At 47.3% G+C, this 18,161-nt stretch overlaps 1 protein-coding gene across 1 annotated transcript in view; it reads left to right on the top strand.

The window, feature by feature from the left end:
• Positions 1–18,161, top strand: part of LOC138503604 (L-lactate dehydrogenase B chain-like) — a 595,281-nt gene that overhangs the window by 391,982 nt on the left and 185,138 nt on the right. Inside the window, exons 5-6 of the mRNA XM_069623460.1 lie at positions 6,622–6,739; positions 6,848–7,021. Coding sequence (XP_069479561.1) covers positions 6,622–6,739; positions 6,848–7,021 — 292 coding nt within the window. The remainder of the gene's footprint in view (positions 1–6,621; positions 6,740–6,847; positions 7,022–18,161) is intronic.

Here is an 18,161-nt window from a genome sequence, read left to right as displayed (position 1 = left end):
CACTTTGTACCTGGAATACCTTTGGTGCCTTGGCAGGCGAAGTGGCAACGTTTCCCGGCTTTACTCAAGGATGGACTCCCTTTGAAAGAAGGAGCCACTGGGATGCTAAGTCCAAGAATAAAAAGGAACCAAAGTCTCTCTGAAGTGCAGCAGGTTGGCTCTTTGCAGCGCTTTCCTTTGGTCGACGATTTCTCCGACTGTAAACGTCCTGTGAAGATGAAACTTGTTGTGGGCTCCTTAAAGGCTTGGCAGATGAAAGTAAGACCCCTGGCATCCTTAGATGACTTCTGTCAGTGACGGGTGCATAGGTCACTTTTGGTGTCGGGTTTTGGAATATTGCGTTTTTTTGACTTCCGGTTCTTCGGTGCAGCAGCTGAAACACAGACCTCTGAGTGGCTTCTGGTGACCTGGACTCGACCACTGCAGTGGACTCCAGACCCTCACCAAGTCTGGACCCTCGGGACATCTTTGTTAGCTTCTGGTGGCAGGAAACCCACTGATGGACCCTCTGCTTCCAGCAACTCTGTACTCTCTCTGGTGGGAAAAAGTGATCAGGGATGTTGGCAAGGATGTCCTTTGAAATGTTCTTAGGTAGTTTAGAACCTTCGCAGCTCCAGGTGTCAAGCAGCACTAGGCCAGAGTACCCCCTCAGCAACAACTTCCAGCATTCACAAAATGATCCTCCGGACCCTTGGCAACACCAATTGAGTTCTCTGGCTTGTGATGTCCGGCACTCCTCTTCTGGACTTCGAAGACCCCTTCTCTGGAAGGCAGGCACACATGTCTGGCTTCCAGGATACTTCAATGAAGAGCAGCAGTTTTGAACGATGGTCCCTCGTAGCTCGGGGAGAGGTCTCCTTTGCAGGTTCTCTCTCTGGATCAGTCCTTGGGGGAAACGACAGCTTTCGGATTACTTGGAGAACTTGCAGCAGCTGACTTCTCCTCCAGCTGGGCTTCGAGGAACAGCTTCTTCTTGCTTCAGTTTCAACTTCAGCTTCTGAACAAATTGGTATGTGAGAGTTCTCCAGATATACACACCTGATCCTCACTCACTCTGGCTGAGCCGTCAGCCAATCAAACAGAAGGGGATTCATGCAGGCAGCCAGCCAATCAGGCTTACAGGCATTCAGGCCCTTCACTCCACCCAGACACCCACAACAAAGAATGTGGATTGGGGCAAGTAACCAGTCTTTCAGCACACTACACTGCATTCACGTCAGTTTCAGTCATGGCTGTCTCATTCATTGTGTCACACACACAGACACCAACAACAGAGAATGTGAGTTGACTCCACAACTCCATTCACACACACCTGAGAAGGCCCCAGTCAGTCTGACAGGATGCAGACCCAGAGCCAATAATGGTATTTCTACCCAACAGCCAGTCAGGGGAAAAGGAACAACAGAGACATATATGGTGTTTCTACCCAACAGACACTCAGAAGGAAGGGACAGAGTCAGGGCTTCCCAGGACTTTGGAAAACAAGGTAAAAGGCATCAGAAACCAAGAGGCCACAGTGGGCATCTTGCCTTTGTATAGGAATCCGTTGATTCATATGGCAGGGCCTGGGTATCTCAAAAATGGAGGACACTCAGAGCCACTGCCAAGTCAGCATGTAGCTGCCCCAGCCCATACCCTGCTCTGTGGGCACCACATAGGTGCCCAAAAACACACATAAGGGGTACAAGGGCATACCCCCACCGATGGGTGTCATAAGGGTATCCCATGGGTGTTGTTCACCAAAAGATAAAAAGAAGAGCTGCACTGCCATAGGTCCAAGGTGAACAACAGTGGCAGAAAACAAAGAGAAAACACACACAGAGAAGTGGTAGGACAAGGACAGGAAGTCCTGTCTCTCCATAAGGCATTCCACCATCATCTCCTGGATGAGGTCCACTATTGCAAGGATGGTCTCCCTGTTCAGGTGGTAGAGTGTGTGGATCTGCCTGTCAGTCAGGCATGTTGCCACTGTTGCACCACCTGCACATAGTGCTTCACTCCTGCATGCAGCACCTCCATGTGTATGACTGCTGTTACGAGTGGCAGCATTGTTGTGTTGGAAGGTCTGTGTTGTGTGGTCCTTTTCTGCAGTCCCTGTGCTCATTGTGTGCAGCCTGGTCAATTAGGTTCACCTGTGGCCTGTTCCTACATGCCAGAGCCTGGTTACCGCCTGTTCCGCAGTGTCCGTGTTTTCCGGCACCGTTTTCCCGGTGGCACCAGCATTTTTGTGCCAGTGCTTCCAGGAAATCCACCGTTGTAATGCCACCTTCTTTCCGTGGTGGCTAAATTTCCAGCACTGCTTCAGCTATGTCCCGCAGTTTCCATTACCTGGTCTACGGGCAGGCAACCGTGGCATAGTGTACGCTGTTGCTGGCACCATTGTTACCGGCAATCCCTCTCGTAGTGCGATGGTCCAGAATGTGTGCCGGTAATCAGAATTACCGGCACATTGTTACCAGACCGCCATACTTGTAATGAGGGCCAAACTATTAGGAACAGTTAACAAAAGTGAGAATCATTACTGGAATGCTCATACTCGTTCAAGTTAAGATGAAGGGCCTCATTACATGTTTGGTGGTGTTCCACCGGTAAAGCGGTGGGATCCCACCAAACGGAATTACGGTTACCGCCCTTCAGTCCGCTGGAATTAATGGCAGATTTGGAGTGCCAGTAAGGGTAGGTTAATCCCCCTTCCATGGAGCGATTGCCAGTATTAGCGGCACCAGTAATACCAGATGTTTTTGGCCAGTGGGGTGCCTGACTTACCTCCAGCTCTTGGCTGCAGGTAAATCGGGCACCCCATCAGCAAACTTGCCATTTGCCAATCTGGAAACATGCCATTAATTCTGGATCGGCAAACTTGGAATGACCCCAAAGTGCCAAGAATGGATAAAGAAGGTGGGAATCATTACTGGAAAGCTCATACTCATCCCAGTCAAGATAAAGTGTCAAGAATAAATAAAGAGAGTGAGAACCATTACTGGAACATTCCTACTCGTCCCAGACAAAATAAAGAATGGACATTAAGAAAAGGGAAACCTTGGAAACTGAATAAAAAGAAAAGAGCAAGGATACATTATCTACAAGGCTTTCTGTGGCATAGGACCGCTCTACGGCAATTGTTCTCTCCCAAAACATCTTTCTTCTCGAGCTCTCCGCTCATCCACCTCCAACTCTCTGAGGGTCAGATGCTTCTCCAAGCAGAGAGTTGGGGGAAGATCTATCTCCTCGGCTGGGGACTCCCCCTGGAACAGCCTCCCTGCTGCTCTCAAACTTGAGCAGAACCACCTCTTGTTCCGGAAGCAACTCAAGACTTTCCTAATCGCTTCTGCTTTCTCTCTTCCTTTACCCTGCTTATGCACCTGACTACTCCGCGCACTGGTCACCTGGTCACCCTCTGAACTCGGGCCCAGGCACCTGCATGTCCAGTTGCCCTCGCACTGCCTCTGGGCTCCCCAGCACTTAAAGGTCTGTATCTGCAACCCTACAGTCCCTTCTCTCTGCATGTATGAGCCACCCGCTGGCTGCACTCGTGAGTTAATTGCACTTCCACCTTCCCCTCCCCCCTGGCGCTTCTACCATTCCCTCTTCCCTGCACTTGTGTGATCTGAATGACACGAGGCCTAGTAGATTGTTATTTTCTCCTCCCTTGTTTTCCCCTCCTTGTCTTGTCGTGCCTATAAACACTTGTGTACAGGTGCGTTATGAATGCCACATCATATCATATATAATATCATAAATAGGATAAAACAAGAAGAAGATAAAAGACAGAGAAAGAGTAATCTAATCAAGGGGAAAGAACACTTGAAACCTGGAAGGATCCAGCATCAGAATTGTGTGACTAAATAAAAGTAGCTACCAAGAACTGCTTAAAGATAAGTTATTGAACTGAACTTGGTGAAGAACCAGTTCACAGGCGATGGGAGTCATTCTCCTGTACGTTTGTTGTTCTAATAGTGATAAGCTTAGAGTAGGTTAGTGTGGACATTTGACAGATCTTTATTTGGACTCTCACTGATGACTGACGAGCACCTTAGTTAAGTAAAGAACACCCTAAGCATAGGGAGAGTTAGGAGTTTTCACTTTTCATTTAATAAACGTCCACAGTGAGATGGAAGATTAGAGTCTGTGCTCTTAATGTGACCTGCCACAATTACAAGCCCTGGGGTTTGAGGAAAAGCTTCATCTTAAGGAGTACAGAGATCTGATACCAAGCAGTCTGAACCTTTTTCTGTGGTTTGTTGTTGGGAATATAGGTTGATATCTACAATGAAGCCCAGGGATTTTGTTGAGTGGGTGAGATGAAGGTTGATCCCATCCAAGCGCATTTCGTCCAGCTACCTTTGAATAGGCTTGTGTTTAGACGTGATGCAGGAGTTCGAATTAAATATTGGTGGGGTTAAGCTTTAAGTAGGCACTTTTCATCCACATGTAAGTGGGCGTAAATGTGCAGACTATCCACATGGAAGTCTTAAGTTTCTCACGCAATATGATTTCTGGTGCAGTCCTTGCACAATCCATGTGTTGCAGATCATTAATCGTTTTATTTTCAAACCTAAAAGCAAAATTCCTAACCAGTGATTTGTATTTTAGTATCACAACTTCCATGTTCTTCTCGGCAGTCCTCGCCATTGGCATCCAAATATTCCTCTCACTCCCCATGTCCTTGTCAATTTGAAATGTATATGACAACCTCAAGATCCCCTTTTTTGTCTGATAGATCTCAACACCCCATCTGGTCTTGTCATTCTCCATACATGCATGATCTAAGCAGCTATCGCTCTGAAGACTTTCCAGGTCACCTTAACTCCTTCCTCATCCACTCTACTTTTTCTGGGATTTTAACGCTATTATCAGCTTTAGTGTTTATTGCAAAATGTCTTTTTGTTTCCGTCATTGCCTGTGATTGGAACATTAAAAATAAGGATACAGTAACAAATATCCCACACGTCAAAATATGTTCAACATTTGTTTTTATAGGCACATAGTGTTCTTCAAACGTTAACTACTTCGCCTGTCTTTTCCCACTATGGGGCCCCCCAGACCTGCAACCTATCACCCATGGGTTCTCCTCTCTCACCTGCAGTCTTGTCACTTCCGGGTCACCGCCTCATTTACAGTCTGCTATGTATTGGTTATTCTGCCCCACATGCAATCTTTCACCTGTTGGTAGCCTCCTTCAGCTACAATCTGTCAGTTACCTGTTGCAGGCCGTGGGCTATCATTTCTAGTTTGCCTCCATCACCTTTAGTCTGTCACTCATTTATTTACTCGAATAACAAAATATTCTTCGTCAGGGCGCGTCTCCTCAGTAAGCGGCTTTGTAGGTGTCTTCTGTTTGGCCGTTTTAGTTGACAACTCACGGCGACATCTAAATTCAGCCAACGTGTCCTTTTTCCAATGAAAGCACTTTTTCTGTTGTAGACAGTTGTGTCTAATATACCGTGTAATGGATTTTCTTGATAAAATGGGTTCAGCCAGATTTATTTGGAACGCTGACAGCCGCGGGTTTGCAGAGTGTTCAAAATAAACATGTTGTATAACCTAACAACAAAACAAACCACACATAACTTTGCACAACAGCACACAACGGCTACCGACCAGAAAGTACCCCCGAAGCTCAGCGAACAGTGTTAACTGAACTGAAGCTGCCAACAGCACATCACGGCTCTCTTGCACTTATCCCGCTCGTTCCCACTAACTCACCCCTTACCCCTTTTCCTTTTCAGATCCACCAGAGCGCCAGGGGACCTCTCCGGTGGTGATAGTGCACGGTACAAATATCCTTTAACATTAACATTAACATCCTTACCGAGGGTGGTTCCCACTTCAACCGGCTTCCTTTGGTAAAGCATTACTGCCACTTTGCTGTACTGCCAAATTCCAGGATAGGGGGTGAAGTGAAAATCCTCCACTTCACCTCTAGAAATCGTCAGATTTACTGCGTCAGAATTAAGGCTTGCAGTGAATCCAATGAACTCCCCATGGAGCCCTATGGACTTCAAGAATGGGGATTAGCACCTCTATACCGCCAATTGTAATCCTGTGCTAAATCTGCAGGATTGAGGGAAGATAACGGTAAACAGTAAATGAGCCCTTTGTACTATATTCAACTTGACATAAACCATTCCCTATCTGCGACCTTGCTTTGAGGGTAGCTCTGCCCAACCTAAGGCTTTGTTATGAATCTACTGTTAACCACTGGCTACCAGCAGACACCCAGACATTGCAGAAGGTCTCATAGTTCATAAGCCCTGAGCCAAGAGACCACTCTGAACTACCAGATTGATGAACAATCTAACACAGATTATGCGGTAGGCCTCAAAGATTGTGCACTATGAGCTAACAAGCTATGCTCACCAGCCACTCTAAGGTGCTGGGGAAGCATCATCAATCACCCCCACTGGCCCCCAACGTCCCTTGCAAATGTCTCTAATGTTTGCCCGCCCCAAGCAAAATATCTTCTTCCCCACAAGACCGCCATCAGTGCCAGGACGAGAAGAACATAGCAAAGTTTGTGCCAAATGCTGCCTAACATGAAATGTCTCATATTATAGAACATAAAGAATTCGAGTGTTACCAATGGGTTCACCAGCTTCTCCTTCTTGCCCTTTTCTTCAGGGTATCTCTGATGAGTTGGCTATCATCGACACAGCAGAAAACAAACTGAAGCGGGAGGCTGCCGAGTTACAATATGGAGGCTTATTTCAGAAGGCACCAAAGATCACGGCGGATACAGGTACAATCCTATTAACATCCTAAAGAGGACAGCACTCCCCCTGTGAATATTTAGGATAAGATTGAGATAAGCATTTCAGGCTCTTGAACTCTCGGTGTTCTTGTCCAGATTACTCCATCACTGCAGGCTCCAAGCTCTGCATTGTCACAGTTGGTGTTTGTCAAGAAGAAGGGGAAAGCAAGACCAGCCTTATGCAGAGAAACATTCAAGCTTTTAAATGCATTGTAGCAAACCTTGCTAAGCACAGCAACGATGCTACTCTGATTATCGTTTCTAATCCAGGTGAGAAAATGTACTTCCTTTTCTTTGACTCAATTTCTTGAAAGAAATGTAGTGTTAAAACCGTCTTGGCCTTCTTTGCCTTTGGCTGTGTTAATATTATTGAGTTCTCTTTTGTTGTACATGCGGCAAAGAAGCACTGAAAGAAGCACTGCACAAAGCAGCTACATCCTCTAGGGCAGGTGTCTGCAATCTCTGGCTCTCCGGAAGTTTTGGAGTACAATTTCCATCAGCCCTAGCTAGCATAGTCAATGGCAACGGAGCGCAGTGCAAAGCAGGCCTTCTTTGGAAGAACACGCTTGATGGAGACAGAGTTCATTAATGCAGCACTACATTATGTAATCTGAACTGCTAACATGAACAGTCCATGTGGCCATCCCTCATAAATGCCTTCTCTTAGCATTCCATTCTAGCTGTCATTACTTCCCCCTCACTGACTGGCACACACTTTCTCATAATCTGCAGACTAGAACATAGATGGCACCAGTCCAATCGCTCTATGAAATCATAAGAAGAATATGCGGAAAACAAAAAGAAAAACTACAGTACTTCTGCAGAATATGCTCCTTCAGCTAATGCCACCAAAGAACTGTTTACTATACTAGATGAACTTTACTCAACTAAAGCTGTAGCTAATACCATCACTCTGTCACTATCTGTCTGTAAAAAAATAGAAGTTGCCAACACTGAAATCAGGGTTAAGTCTCTCAAACGGGATCCCGATTTCAGATTTAAACCTACAAAAATTGTAAAAACGTTATAGGTCAGCATTTAGTGACTGGATTAAAGTATAATAGAACTCCATGGAAGTGGGGAGACGGAAGTGCGATGCCGGTTCTTCTATGACAAGTCTGCCTACGGCGACTGCTGTGCCCAGCAGGTCAGACCTGCCGTGCGCAACCGCCCCTGTAGGCAGACTTGTAGTGTGGCGGTCTGGAAAGGGTGCCGGTACGTTGCTACCGGCACCCTTATTTCCGGACCGCCGTACTTGTAATGGTTCTACGACAGGTATGATTGCCTTGAATAAATTACCCGTTACGCCTATTCCCTTAGTTGAGTAATATACCTGCGTGGCTATTCTTCCGCCAATTGCACAGCAAGTAAATAAAATTGTTCATCCTTAGCATAGCTACCACCCATACGGAAATGTCCCCCATGTTCTTATTTTCTCGCCATATTATTAGTGTCAATGCCTGCATTTCATCTCATCCAGGATTGATTACAGTAGCGCTGCATGTCTCAGTCTTCCTTAATGCTCTTTAAACAAGTATTGGCAAACCCAACATTTCTGGTTTTAGTAAGCATGGGATTGGCATTTTACAGGCACTGCCTTCATTGTTCTACCTGACCATAAAAAGGCAACATCTGACAAATGCTGTTAGTACCTGGGCATATTATACAAGTGCCTGATAAAGTCCTATAAATGCCCATAGAAGAGCCAAAACTGTTGGGGTTACCAATGCTTTAAAAAAAAAAAAGGAATTCTGTGCAAGGAACAGATGCAAGGACACACATACTGCTTGTAAATGAAGTTGCTGAAGGCACACTTGGTTAACACATAGTTAGCTGGTTTATAGCTGCAATTAAGTCATTCTTTTTTTAAAGTGCTTAGAACACTCAGAGGTATTACTAAGATATCCCAAGGGGATATGTTGTCAGCGGGGTGGGGCAGGAAGTGGGTGGGAATGGCCATAGGGCTAGCATGGCAATAGATGATCAATAGGTGGGTAAAATCAAAACACCCACAAGCTGTGTATCCCTACTCACATCCCTTCTCTTCCCTTTGTTCACTTTCCATGTCAATAATTTTGGCTTGTAAGCGGCGCTTACAGCAACATCTAATGGCTAAAACTAAAAAAGATTTAAAGGCTCTATAAAATGGAGGTTAGACTGCTGCTCAAACTCCCTAATAGGGCACAAGTGTCAGGATGCCTTCTGTCTTCACCTCGCTGGCAGACTACTTTGGGATAGACTGTACCCCCAAAAGTGAATTCATCTAATTCTTCAGATTGTTCAGTGATGAATCCATGAAAGCGCGGGTGACTCTTAGTTATAAAGGCATTCTATCACGGGAGAATGCTCTCAAGAAAGCAGGAATGATTTATATTCAATAATTTACCTGGTACCAGACTGACTAAGGCATACCATTATTATGTTTGGAAATGGAGGTTCAGAAGACTAATTAGCCACCTCTCCCTGCTGGAACTTGGTGTTCTAGCAGCTGTTAGGATTGTTACATGTGACACTTGAACTTGCGCTGTGCCACTGTCGGACTGGTACACAGGGCACCAGAAGGCTGTCTCAGCAAGGGCACATGTGTCCAGTATAACTTTGGCATGGAGAATTTATGAATGGGGTTTCTTTTTTATAAAATCAACATTAAGTTGACAACAACAGCTTTACTGTTCCCCAGTCCCCCCTCCCTATCCCCCACAAAATCCCACAACAAAAAGGCGCTACTACATATGTGAATGTTATACAAATTTAGGCAGAGTACAGAAGGAGAGAAGCTATGTCATTTATGGTTATGCTAGTAGGGCATCTTTTACAATTAATGTCACTGGGAGGGATCACTCCAGAGGGGTAATTTTGTATTTAAACATTACTAGTGCTTCTGATATACATTGTGATTGCCCAATCCTGCCGGGGCATCCTGACTAGGTCCAGGTGAGGAGGGATAATCTTCCCTAAGGATATATTCCCGAAATAGATGCCAGTAGTCTACTGGTCTAGCTCAGAGAGGAAGGGAAGCCAGATACGATGATTCCCGGCATTCACAGGTTTTCATCATGTGGATCCACTCTTTCACCACAGGTGGCCTTGTCTTTTTCCATGTTTTAGCTAGCAAAGCTCTGGCAACTACAGAGGCCATGGCCAAGAGTTCCGTTCTATTTTGGTGGGAACATCAAAAAATTGAAGTAACCAAGCAACCAGGAAATCATATGGACAGTCTGGGACCATAATGCCCATGGTTCCATACATTCCCTCCCAGAAGGACTGTATATGATGACAATTCCAAACCATATGCATGTAATCAGCCGGGTCAACATTACACCACAGGAAGGTAGCTGCTCTCTCAGGGTAGTATTTATGAAGTTTTACAGGGGAATGGTAAAACTGATGTAGGAATTTAAACTCTATCAGGCGGTACCTGGAATTCAGGGATATCTTCTGGGTCATCCTACAAATCAACTGCCATTGGGTCTCCGATGGAGGTGTATCCAGTGCCCTATCCCACCTTGCCCTGAATAACACTGGGGGGACTGAGTGATAAGTTTGTATAGTGCCAAAACCATGCCATTGGTTTTAGGGGGGTTGGTTATAAACTGGGCTAAGAGGGAGGGAAGTGGGGCCCATGGGAACTCATCCCACACCCCCCAAAGAGTTTCACGTAGCCTGAAATATAGTACCATGGAAACCACATTCCTGGTGCCTCAGCTCTTAAGGGTGTACCATCCTGCACCATATCACCCAGGGAACGGTCACCCAATTTCTCAAATTTTGTTCTAAAAATCCTTTCATGAGTGAGCAGAATTCCATGAACCTAGTACAGTGCAAAGTCAGCATAATAGCTACTTCTCACGCAAGCTCCAGAGCTGGCCGGATCCAATGCCCAGCGTGTTACGTCGATAGGCTGCATCTCCCCCCAGGGAATATGTCTGGGTGTTCCCCACTGGACGAGCGGTAGCTCTTTCGAGTTTGATGTGCGGCAGGTCCTCTGACCGGCGCCTCCACCAAATGGCATACTGGATCTGAGAGGTGAGAAAATACACATATAGTTCTGGGTAGTCCAGACCTCCAGCAGCATATGGCAGTGCCAGGGTGCCACGCGTGACCCGCGCTTGTCCCCACTGTCCATACCAATTTGGACAGTAATGACCGGGTACGTTTCCAGTGCCAAGAAGGCAGGATCAATGGGACATTTTTAAAGATGTACAGCATCTTCGGAACCATGACCATTTTGGCCAAACTGAGTCGTGCTGCCTGGAGTAGAGAGAGGCGGATCCAGATACCAACTCTACGCTCCAGCTGCTCAAGGGCCGCAAGATAGTTTTCTTCAGAAAGCTCAGATGGAGAGGTAGAAACTACTATACCCAGGTACCCCTTTCCCCCAGGGCACCAACAGAAATATGTGCCAACATCTGCCGGGAGTACTGTCGATGTTGGAGGCAGAATTTCTGATTTAGACAGTGGTCGAAGTGAGCGGGAGCGGTTGGGAGCAGTGCTCCTCTACTTTTTTAAATTAAGTTTTACAGCTCCTATACTTTTATTTTAAAAAGAAACCAATCGGAACAGTTTTGTTTTAAAATAACAGTGTAGGAAGAAATTGAAACTTGCACATTCAGTGCACTGCACTGGACGTTTCCTTAAACAGCAGGCACATGTGTTTGGGGGTTTGTATTGTGTGTGGGAGGGGGCAGGGCAATGGGGTTTGTGAGGAGCGGGGCAGGCTATCAGGGAACATAGTTCCACTACTTCTTTCTTACACTTCAACCACTGGATTTAGACCAGTTAATACGCAGCCTGGAGAATCCACCAAATAATTATATTTTTTTCGGTTCCAATGGTTGTCGTTTTTGTTTGGGGTTCTTGACGTACAATAGGATGTCGTCCGCATAGAGGGAGATGGTTGAAAAATGTGAAAAGATCTTAACTCCCCCTATGTGAGTGGAATTACCTTACAGTGCATGCAAGGGGTCCAACCGTTTGTACAAAAAGAATAGGAGAGAGGGGGCAACCATGTCTCGTACCCCTGGTGGGAAAAATGCTATCAGAGGACAACTGGTTCGTCAATATCGCAGCCTGAGGGGTTGCATACAACAGTCGAATCCATTGAATATACTGTAGACCTATTTCAAATTCAAAAGATTTCAAATAGAAAAAGCCAATCGACCGAGTCAAAAGCCTTTTCAGCATCAAAGGCCGCTACCACAATGGGAATGTCATCATTAACATTATGAATTAGGGTGAAGAGTCGTTTCAGGTTGATTTGCGTAGACCTGCCCAGGATACAACTTGCCTGGTCAGGAAGAACTAAAGCACCCATATGAGGGAGAAGTCTATCAGACTGTAGTTTTGCTAGAATTTTATTATCAGTATTGATAAGTGACAAGGGCCTAAAGGATGCACAGTTGCAAGGATCCTTATTAGGTTTAAGCAGGAGTGTGGCTACTGCTGTCATGGTGGATTGAGGGAGAAGGCACGCGGATATGGAGAATTCAAATATAAGGCAAAGGTGTGGGGCAAGGATAGTGGCATATTCTTTATAGAATTCGGCAGAGATCCCATCCTGGGCCATGGCTTTGCCGCTAGGGAGATCCCAAATGACCTTACAAATTTCATTGACAGAAAGGGGTGAGTTCAGCAGGTCTGCATATTCAGGATCCAGCCAACCCAGGGCAACCTGGTCTAGGTACAATCTAACTTCTTCAGGAGGGACTGGTAATTGTGATCAGTATAGTAAACTATAATAGTCACAAAATATCTTATTGATGTTGTTGGAATCACGTACCGGGTTCCCATTAGGGTCAGAAACGTCCGCTATCCCTCCCTGGTCCCTATCCTTGTGGATTGCCCAAGCGAGGGTACGACTGGGTCTACCACCTTCCGCGTATTTTGTCGCTAGAACGGGGTCACCCAAAAACCTGCCCTCGCTACTCGCAGTCTTGAGATTTTTGTCAGACAGCTATTTCTCAACCTGCGGATACCCCCAAGAGCCTGTTTATGTTCCAGTTCTTTAGTTTCTTTTTTAGACAACGAAGGGTGCCCCTCAAGGATTTAAGAACACCGCCCTCCCTAGAAATGCAGCAGCCCCTTATAAAAACCTTAAAGGCCTCCCCGACTGTTCTGTAGTCAGGGACCGAGTCCCCATTGGTATGAAAATATTCAAGTGCAACCTCTTGAATCACAGCCCAATCACATTGTCCTCCAGTGTTCGAGGGCAAAAGCGCCAACGAGGAGGGCGTGGCACCATATCAGGAATGGAAATGATAGCAAGTATCGGGGAGTGGTCGGAAAGTGTCCTTGTTAACATTCTGGTGAGCTGTGTCGCACCGACCAGGGGAATGGTCAGCATAATATAATCTATGCTGGAGGGGCTACCATGAGCACTTGAGTAGAATGAAAACTCCCTTGTATTGGGGTGCAAATGTCTCCATATATCCACCAACCCAAATGATTTGGCTATATCGCCCCAGGCAGTGGCTTCTTTAGATAGTGTAGTTTCCGTTGTCATTGGCCGGTCCGGGTCTAGGGACACTGCTAAATGAAAGTCCCTGGCCCACACCACTTCATATGCAGGGAATTTGTGGATCATGGCTGCGCAATTCTGGGAAAATTCAGGTGAATAAACATTGGGAGCATTTATATTGATAAAAAGAATTTTCAACCCAAGACATTCCCCGCAAGACAGATATAGCATCCCTCCACATCACATATTTCGTCATGCATATTAAAATTCAATGACTGATGTATATATATCGCAACACCTCTAGACTGTGATGAATAGGAAGAACCATATCTATGTATCCTCCAGCCCTTGGCCAAAGGGAGCATCCCATCCCCAGGGAGATGAGTCTCTTTTAAACACAGAACTTTAACCTTGTGCATTTTGGCTTGGATAATCACCAATCAAAATGTTTTCATTTGATGACCCCTCTGATTTTCCAAGACATCACATGTAAGGATTCACCACCCATGGTCATTCAAGTTAAGGACCAGCCGTGAGGTGTCATACACGGCCAGTGCATCCCAGATCATTTAATACTCAGGGAGCCAGCAAAACCATTAACCATGCAATTCTGTAACAGGAGATAATGATCATTTAAGCACCTTGAACTTACAATAACAACCTTTACCACCCCCCTCCCATGCGAGAAACACCAACATACCGGCATATTACTCACCCTAAACAAACCAGAACACATGAAGAACAAAATGCAGTGGCTGCGCCAATGGGGTACTGGCTGTGGCCACACCACTCAGGTAGCCAGCAATAAAACTGATATCACTCTATCGTGGTGCATGCCAGTCCTCTTTCAGTTTTAGAATTGTGTCGGACAGGTCGCATTGCAAAAGAAGGAACACGTGCTTCGGTCAGTGGTTAGGGTAACTTTGGGCCTCCATAGGATCAGATAGCTTAGAGACAAAATGGTCAGCCGATGCAGGGTTGGTGAGAAACCAAGTCTTTCCTTTGTGAACTACTCGAAGCATAGCGAGAAACAGCATAGCGTATCAAAGGCTTTTCATTCTGTGCTTATTTTTAACTGCCTTAAACAACTTCCTCTGTTCCTGAACCTGTGGAATTAAGTCAGGCAACATCCTGATGACTGCAGAGCCAAATCGGAGCTCGCCTTTGTCCCTCACGGCTCTGAGAAGGGTGTCTCTGTCCCTGTAATTGAGTATCCTAGCAATGATGGGTCTGTCTGGTGCACCCAGAGGTGGCTTAGGGACGAGGGAGTGATGCCCTCTTTCGACCAGGAACATGGTAGATATTGGGTTGTGTTCGAGTATTCCCAGTAAGAGTTTTTCCACAAACACTTCCATTTTGTCAATTTGTGTAGTGTTACGGTCCATACCCCCACACATCAGGTGCAGACCAACCTGCCCCGGACTTCGACTTCCATGAGGGCCTTTAAGGCCCCAAAGACTCTCTCAGGGGCCTCCTGGACTTGGTCCTGGCGCTGTTGGTGCCAGGCTCATGCTGCCATCACCAACATGGCAAGTTTCAAACTAAGTGAAGCACGTGTGGACCAATCTGAGGCAGGCTGAAGGGACTACTTGCCTAGGGAACTATTTGCTTGGGTGTGGTTGCTGGGACAACTTTACCTGGGGACTACTTTCTGAAGGCTATATAAACCACACCTTTAGTACAGAACACGCTTCGCGTTATTCTGCATTCCTGCAGCGTAACGCTCACTGTGTCTGTTACCTTCAGGCCAGTCTGCTACAACTCCAGTCCAGTTTCTTCTCGAGCAGCCTGCAAAGGAAGGAAAAGACATCAGGTTAGCCGTGCTGGTCAAGGATTCCACATCGCTATCCAGCGCATCGTTCATACCTACCTGAGAGCTGCTCTTTCCGGTGAGCCAACGAACCTCCATCTCTCGACTGCTCCCATTTTACGCCCGCCGCTCCGGAGTCGCTGCACCTGTCGGATGCAAGAAGAAACATCAGGTTAGCGCATATTGGGGAAAAGCCACTTTGAACAGTACTCATTGCAGCGTCATACTCACCGGAAGGCCGCTCCTACTAGCGATCCCGCTAGTCTTCACCACACGGTCCAAGGTACAGCACCTGCAATACAAGAGCAGCAGGTCAATCGCACTGAAGAGCAATAGCGCATATAAAGACTTATCACAGAACGCTGGTGTGAACTTACCTTTTCTTGGAAAACAACTCTGCGTTCTACGTACTTTCGCATCAAAGCGAAATCTACAAGGGAAAGACAACGAAGTTAAACTTGGGCAATTTGAACTCTTTGGCAAACCATATAGATGGTAAAGACTTACCCATTGAATCAACGTTGTCTGAGACTCGACAGGATCAGTGAAGTAACTGGATTCTAGAACTCTACGCACCCCTGCATCCAGTTGCAGGACAGAGAATCTGCCATTCTTAAAACGAAGGTGAGACATAGCAGAGGGGGTTTCAGAAGACCACGGGAGGCGGGTGTGGGTCTTCCGCCTAACAGTTGGGTAACGTTTCATTTAACCATTTAGGCGCACCTTTGTGATGGCACGGATACAGAGGAGACACATGAAACCATTTAACACCAGATCTGCCAGTCCCGTTTGGCACCCCTGTGGAGACCAGGTGAGCGTAACATGTAGATTCAGGGACACCCACAATGGGAATATTGTTCCTGCGCAATCTCCCCTCTTGATCACCATTTTTGGCCTCCACACGTCTCACTGATTGTTGTAGCGACACCACCTCTCTCTGCAAGGATGCTACCCTATCCTTGTTTTGCCCTAGCCGCTGCTCTGCCTCAGTCATACGGCCACATAGCTTGTCTAGCTAATTCACCTTGCAAGTTAGTGTGTCAATTTTGGAGCCAAGATTGTCTGTGCTGTTTTTGAAAGCAAGATGAGTTTGATTCAAAGTGGACACATCAATTGAGGTGGAGGACCAGGCTGTAGCAGGTGGAGGGGAGGGTTGGTCCTGGCATGCAAATTGATCTATCTTACCTTGTTTCTTGTTATTCCCCATCTTGTTGATTGCAGCAGCAGAGGGTGATGTGCAGCAGGAGCCCCAGAGTTGGTAGCAATACCAATTAGGATATTGTCAAGTACTGGGCAAGCCACCAGGGCACAGGGCCTTTCCCAGCGTCACCCCAGACAATGCCGATTTGGCCCGTAGCAGTGACAGGGCTCAAAGGGCATGCAACATGTGACGGAGCTCTCCAATGGGAGGAGACAGCGCTCCGGGGACATGGCAAGGCTCCCACCATCTGTCTCAGATGAGGTCAGTATAGACAGGGAGAGTGTGCAAGGATCTGTATTAGCGCTGTCGGGGTTTTATGTCCCAGGGATTGCCAGAAAAAAAGCATATATAGATGACTTTTCGGCGCTCCCATCTCACCAAAGCCGCACGCCCCACAGTAGGCCAAACAACATAAGGTGTCCCTCTCCAGAGGGCAGGAGCATAGCCAGGAGCAGCCACAAATCCCAGCTGGAGGGATGAAGCCCTATGCCAGGGGACCCCAGACCCACGATCCCACGGAACATACATAACCCGAGAGTAGAGACTGTAGCAGCAGCAGAGCTTGTAATGAGGGACTGTGAGGAGATGGCTCTCCAGGGACATGACAAGGCTACTGCCGTCTATCTCAGATGAGGTCAGTGTAGCCAGGGAAGGTGTGCAAGGATCTGTGCTAATGCTGTCGGGGCAGCGCAAAGTTTATGCCCCGAGGTTGCCAGAAAAAACATATGTAGATGACTTGTCAGCACACCTGCCGCACCAAGGCTGCACGCCACGCTGGAAGCCAACAACGTAAGGAGGGCAGGTGCATATCCAGGAGCAGCCACAAAGCCCCAGATTGAGGAATGAAGGCCTATGGCTGGGGGCCCCGGTCACCACGGTCCCATGGAGCACACCCAAGCCAAGAGCAGAGACTATAGCAGCAGCAGAGCTTGTAATGAGGGACAGGAGAGAGATGGTGGTGCACCTGGGGGCCCAGTCTCCTACAGCCCCACAGAGCACTATCCAGCCCAATGCAGGCGCACAGGGGGTATCGTACAAACATGTCGCCTTCATTTGTGCGCCCCCACAGTCACTGCGACTTTGGAGGCGCACAAAACGAGGGTGACATTTACTGCGCCCATGCAGAGCAGGGGTGGCCCCCGCTCTTCCTGGGCGCAGGAATGGGGGTTGAGGGTTGCAGGGGTGTCCCCCGCTTATCATTTTGGAAAGCGGAGGACACGTAAGAAAGAAAAAAAAAAGAAAAGCACCCTGCGGTGTCAGATCCAACCCACGTTAGTGGGAGAAGCGAACGCCGCAGGGATCACACAGTGTGCGGGCGGCACACGCAGAAGTGTGCCGCCCTAAAGGTAAGTGGGGTGGGGGGGATGGGAGGTGTAATACAGGCCAGGGGAAACGGGCATAGTGATCCATATGATCACTGCTCGCGCCATAACTGCCGACAGTCAGCATTTTCGGCGTCGCAGTGATCACATAAATCCGGCGCAGGGCAGTCATCGGCAGGTGGCCTAGGGGAGAAGCTCCAATGGGATGAAACCCGCCAGGGATACTGGGTGGGCACCGCTCAGTTGTACTCACACGGTCGGGAGGCAGAGTGCCGGATCTCGCTCCTCTAGGGCGCGCACAAGATCAAAGCTCCTGGGGCTGACAGCAGAGTTTTGCAAGCGTCCTTTGTCCATACCAGTTGCTGTGTACATCACTGCCGAGGCTCCAGGCCCAGATGATAGCCGCATGGCACAGATAATGCTGGATGCTGCCCAAGCGAGCCACAAGAAGGTCCAGGCAGTGCCTCACGTTATTGTGAGCACGGTGCCGTTATCTTCAAATCAAAACAACCAGGGTAGAGTAGGATGATATAGGATATTATAAGTTGCTGGATGTGAGCTCTCTCAGGCGGCGGGCATCTTGCAGTCACGCAACAGCGCCCCCCAATGAATGGGGTTTC

This window comes from Ambystoma mexicanum, chromosome 11 (assembly GCF_040938575.1).
Source record: "Ambystoma mexicanum isolate Mex_15411 chromosome 11, UKY_AmexF1_1, whole genome shotgun sequence".
Lineage (NCBI taxonomy): Eukaryota > Metazoa > Chordata > Amphibia > Caudata > Ambystomatidae > Ambystoma > Ambystoma mexicanum.
The sequence above is the reverse complement of the archived record's forward strand: the minus strand, read 5'-3'. Positions and strand labels throughout refer to the sequence as shown.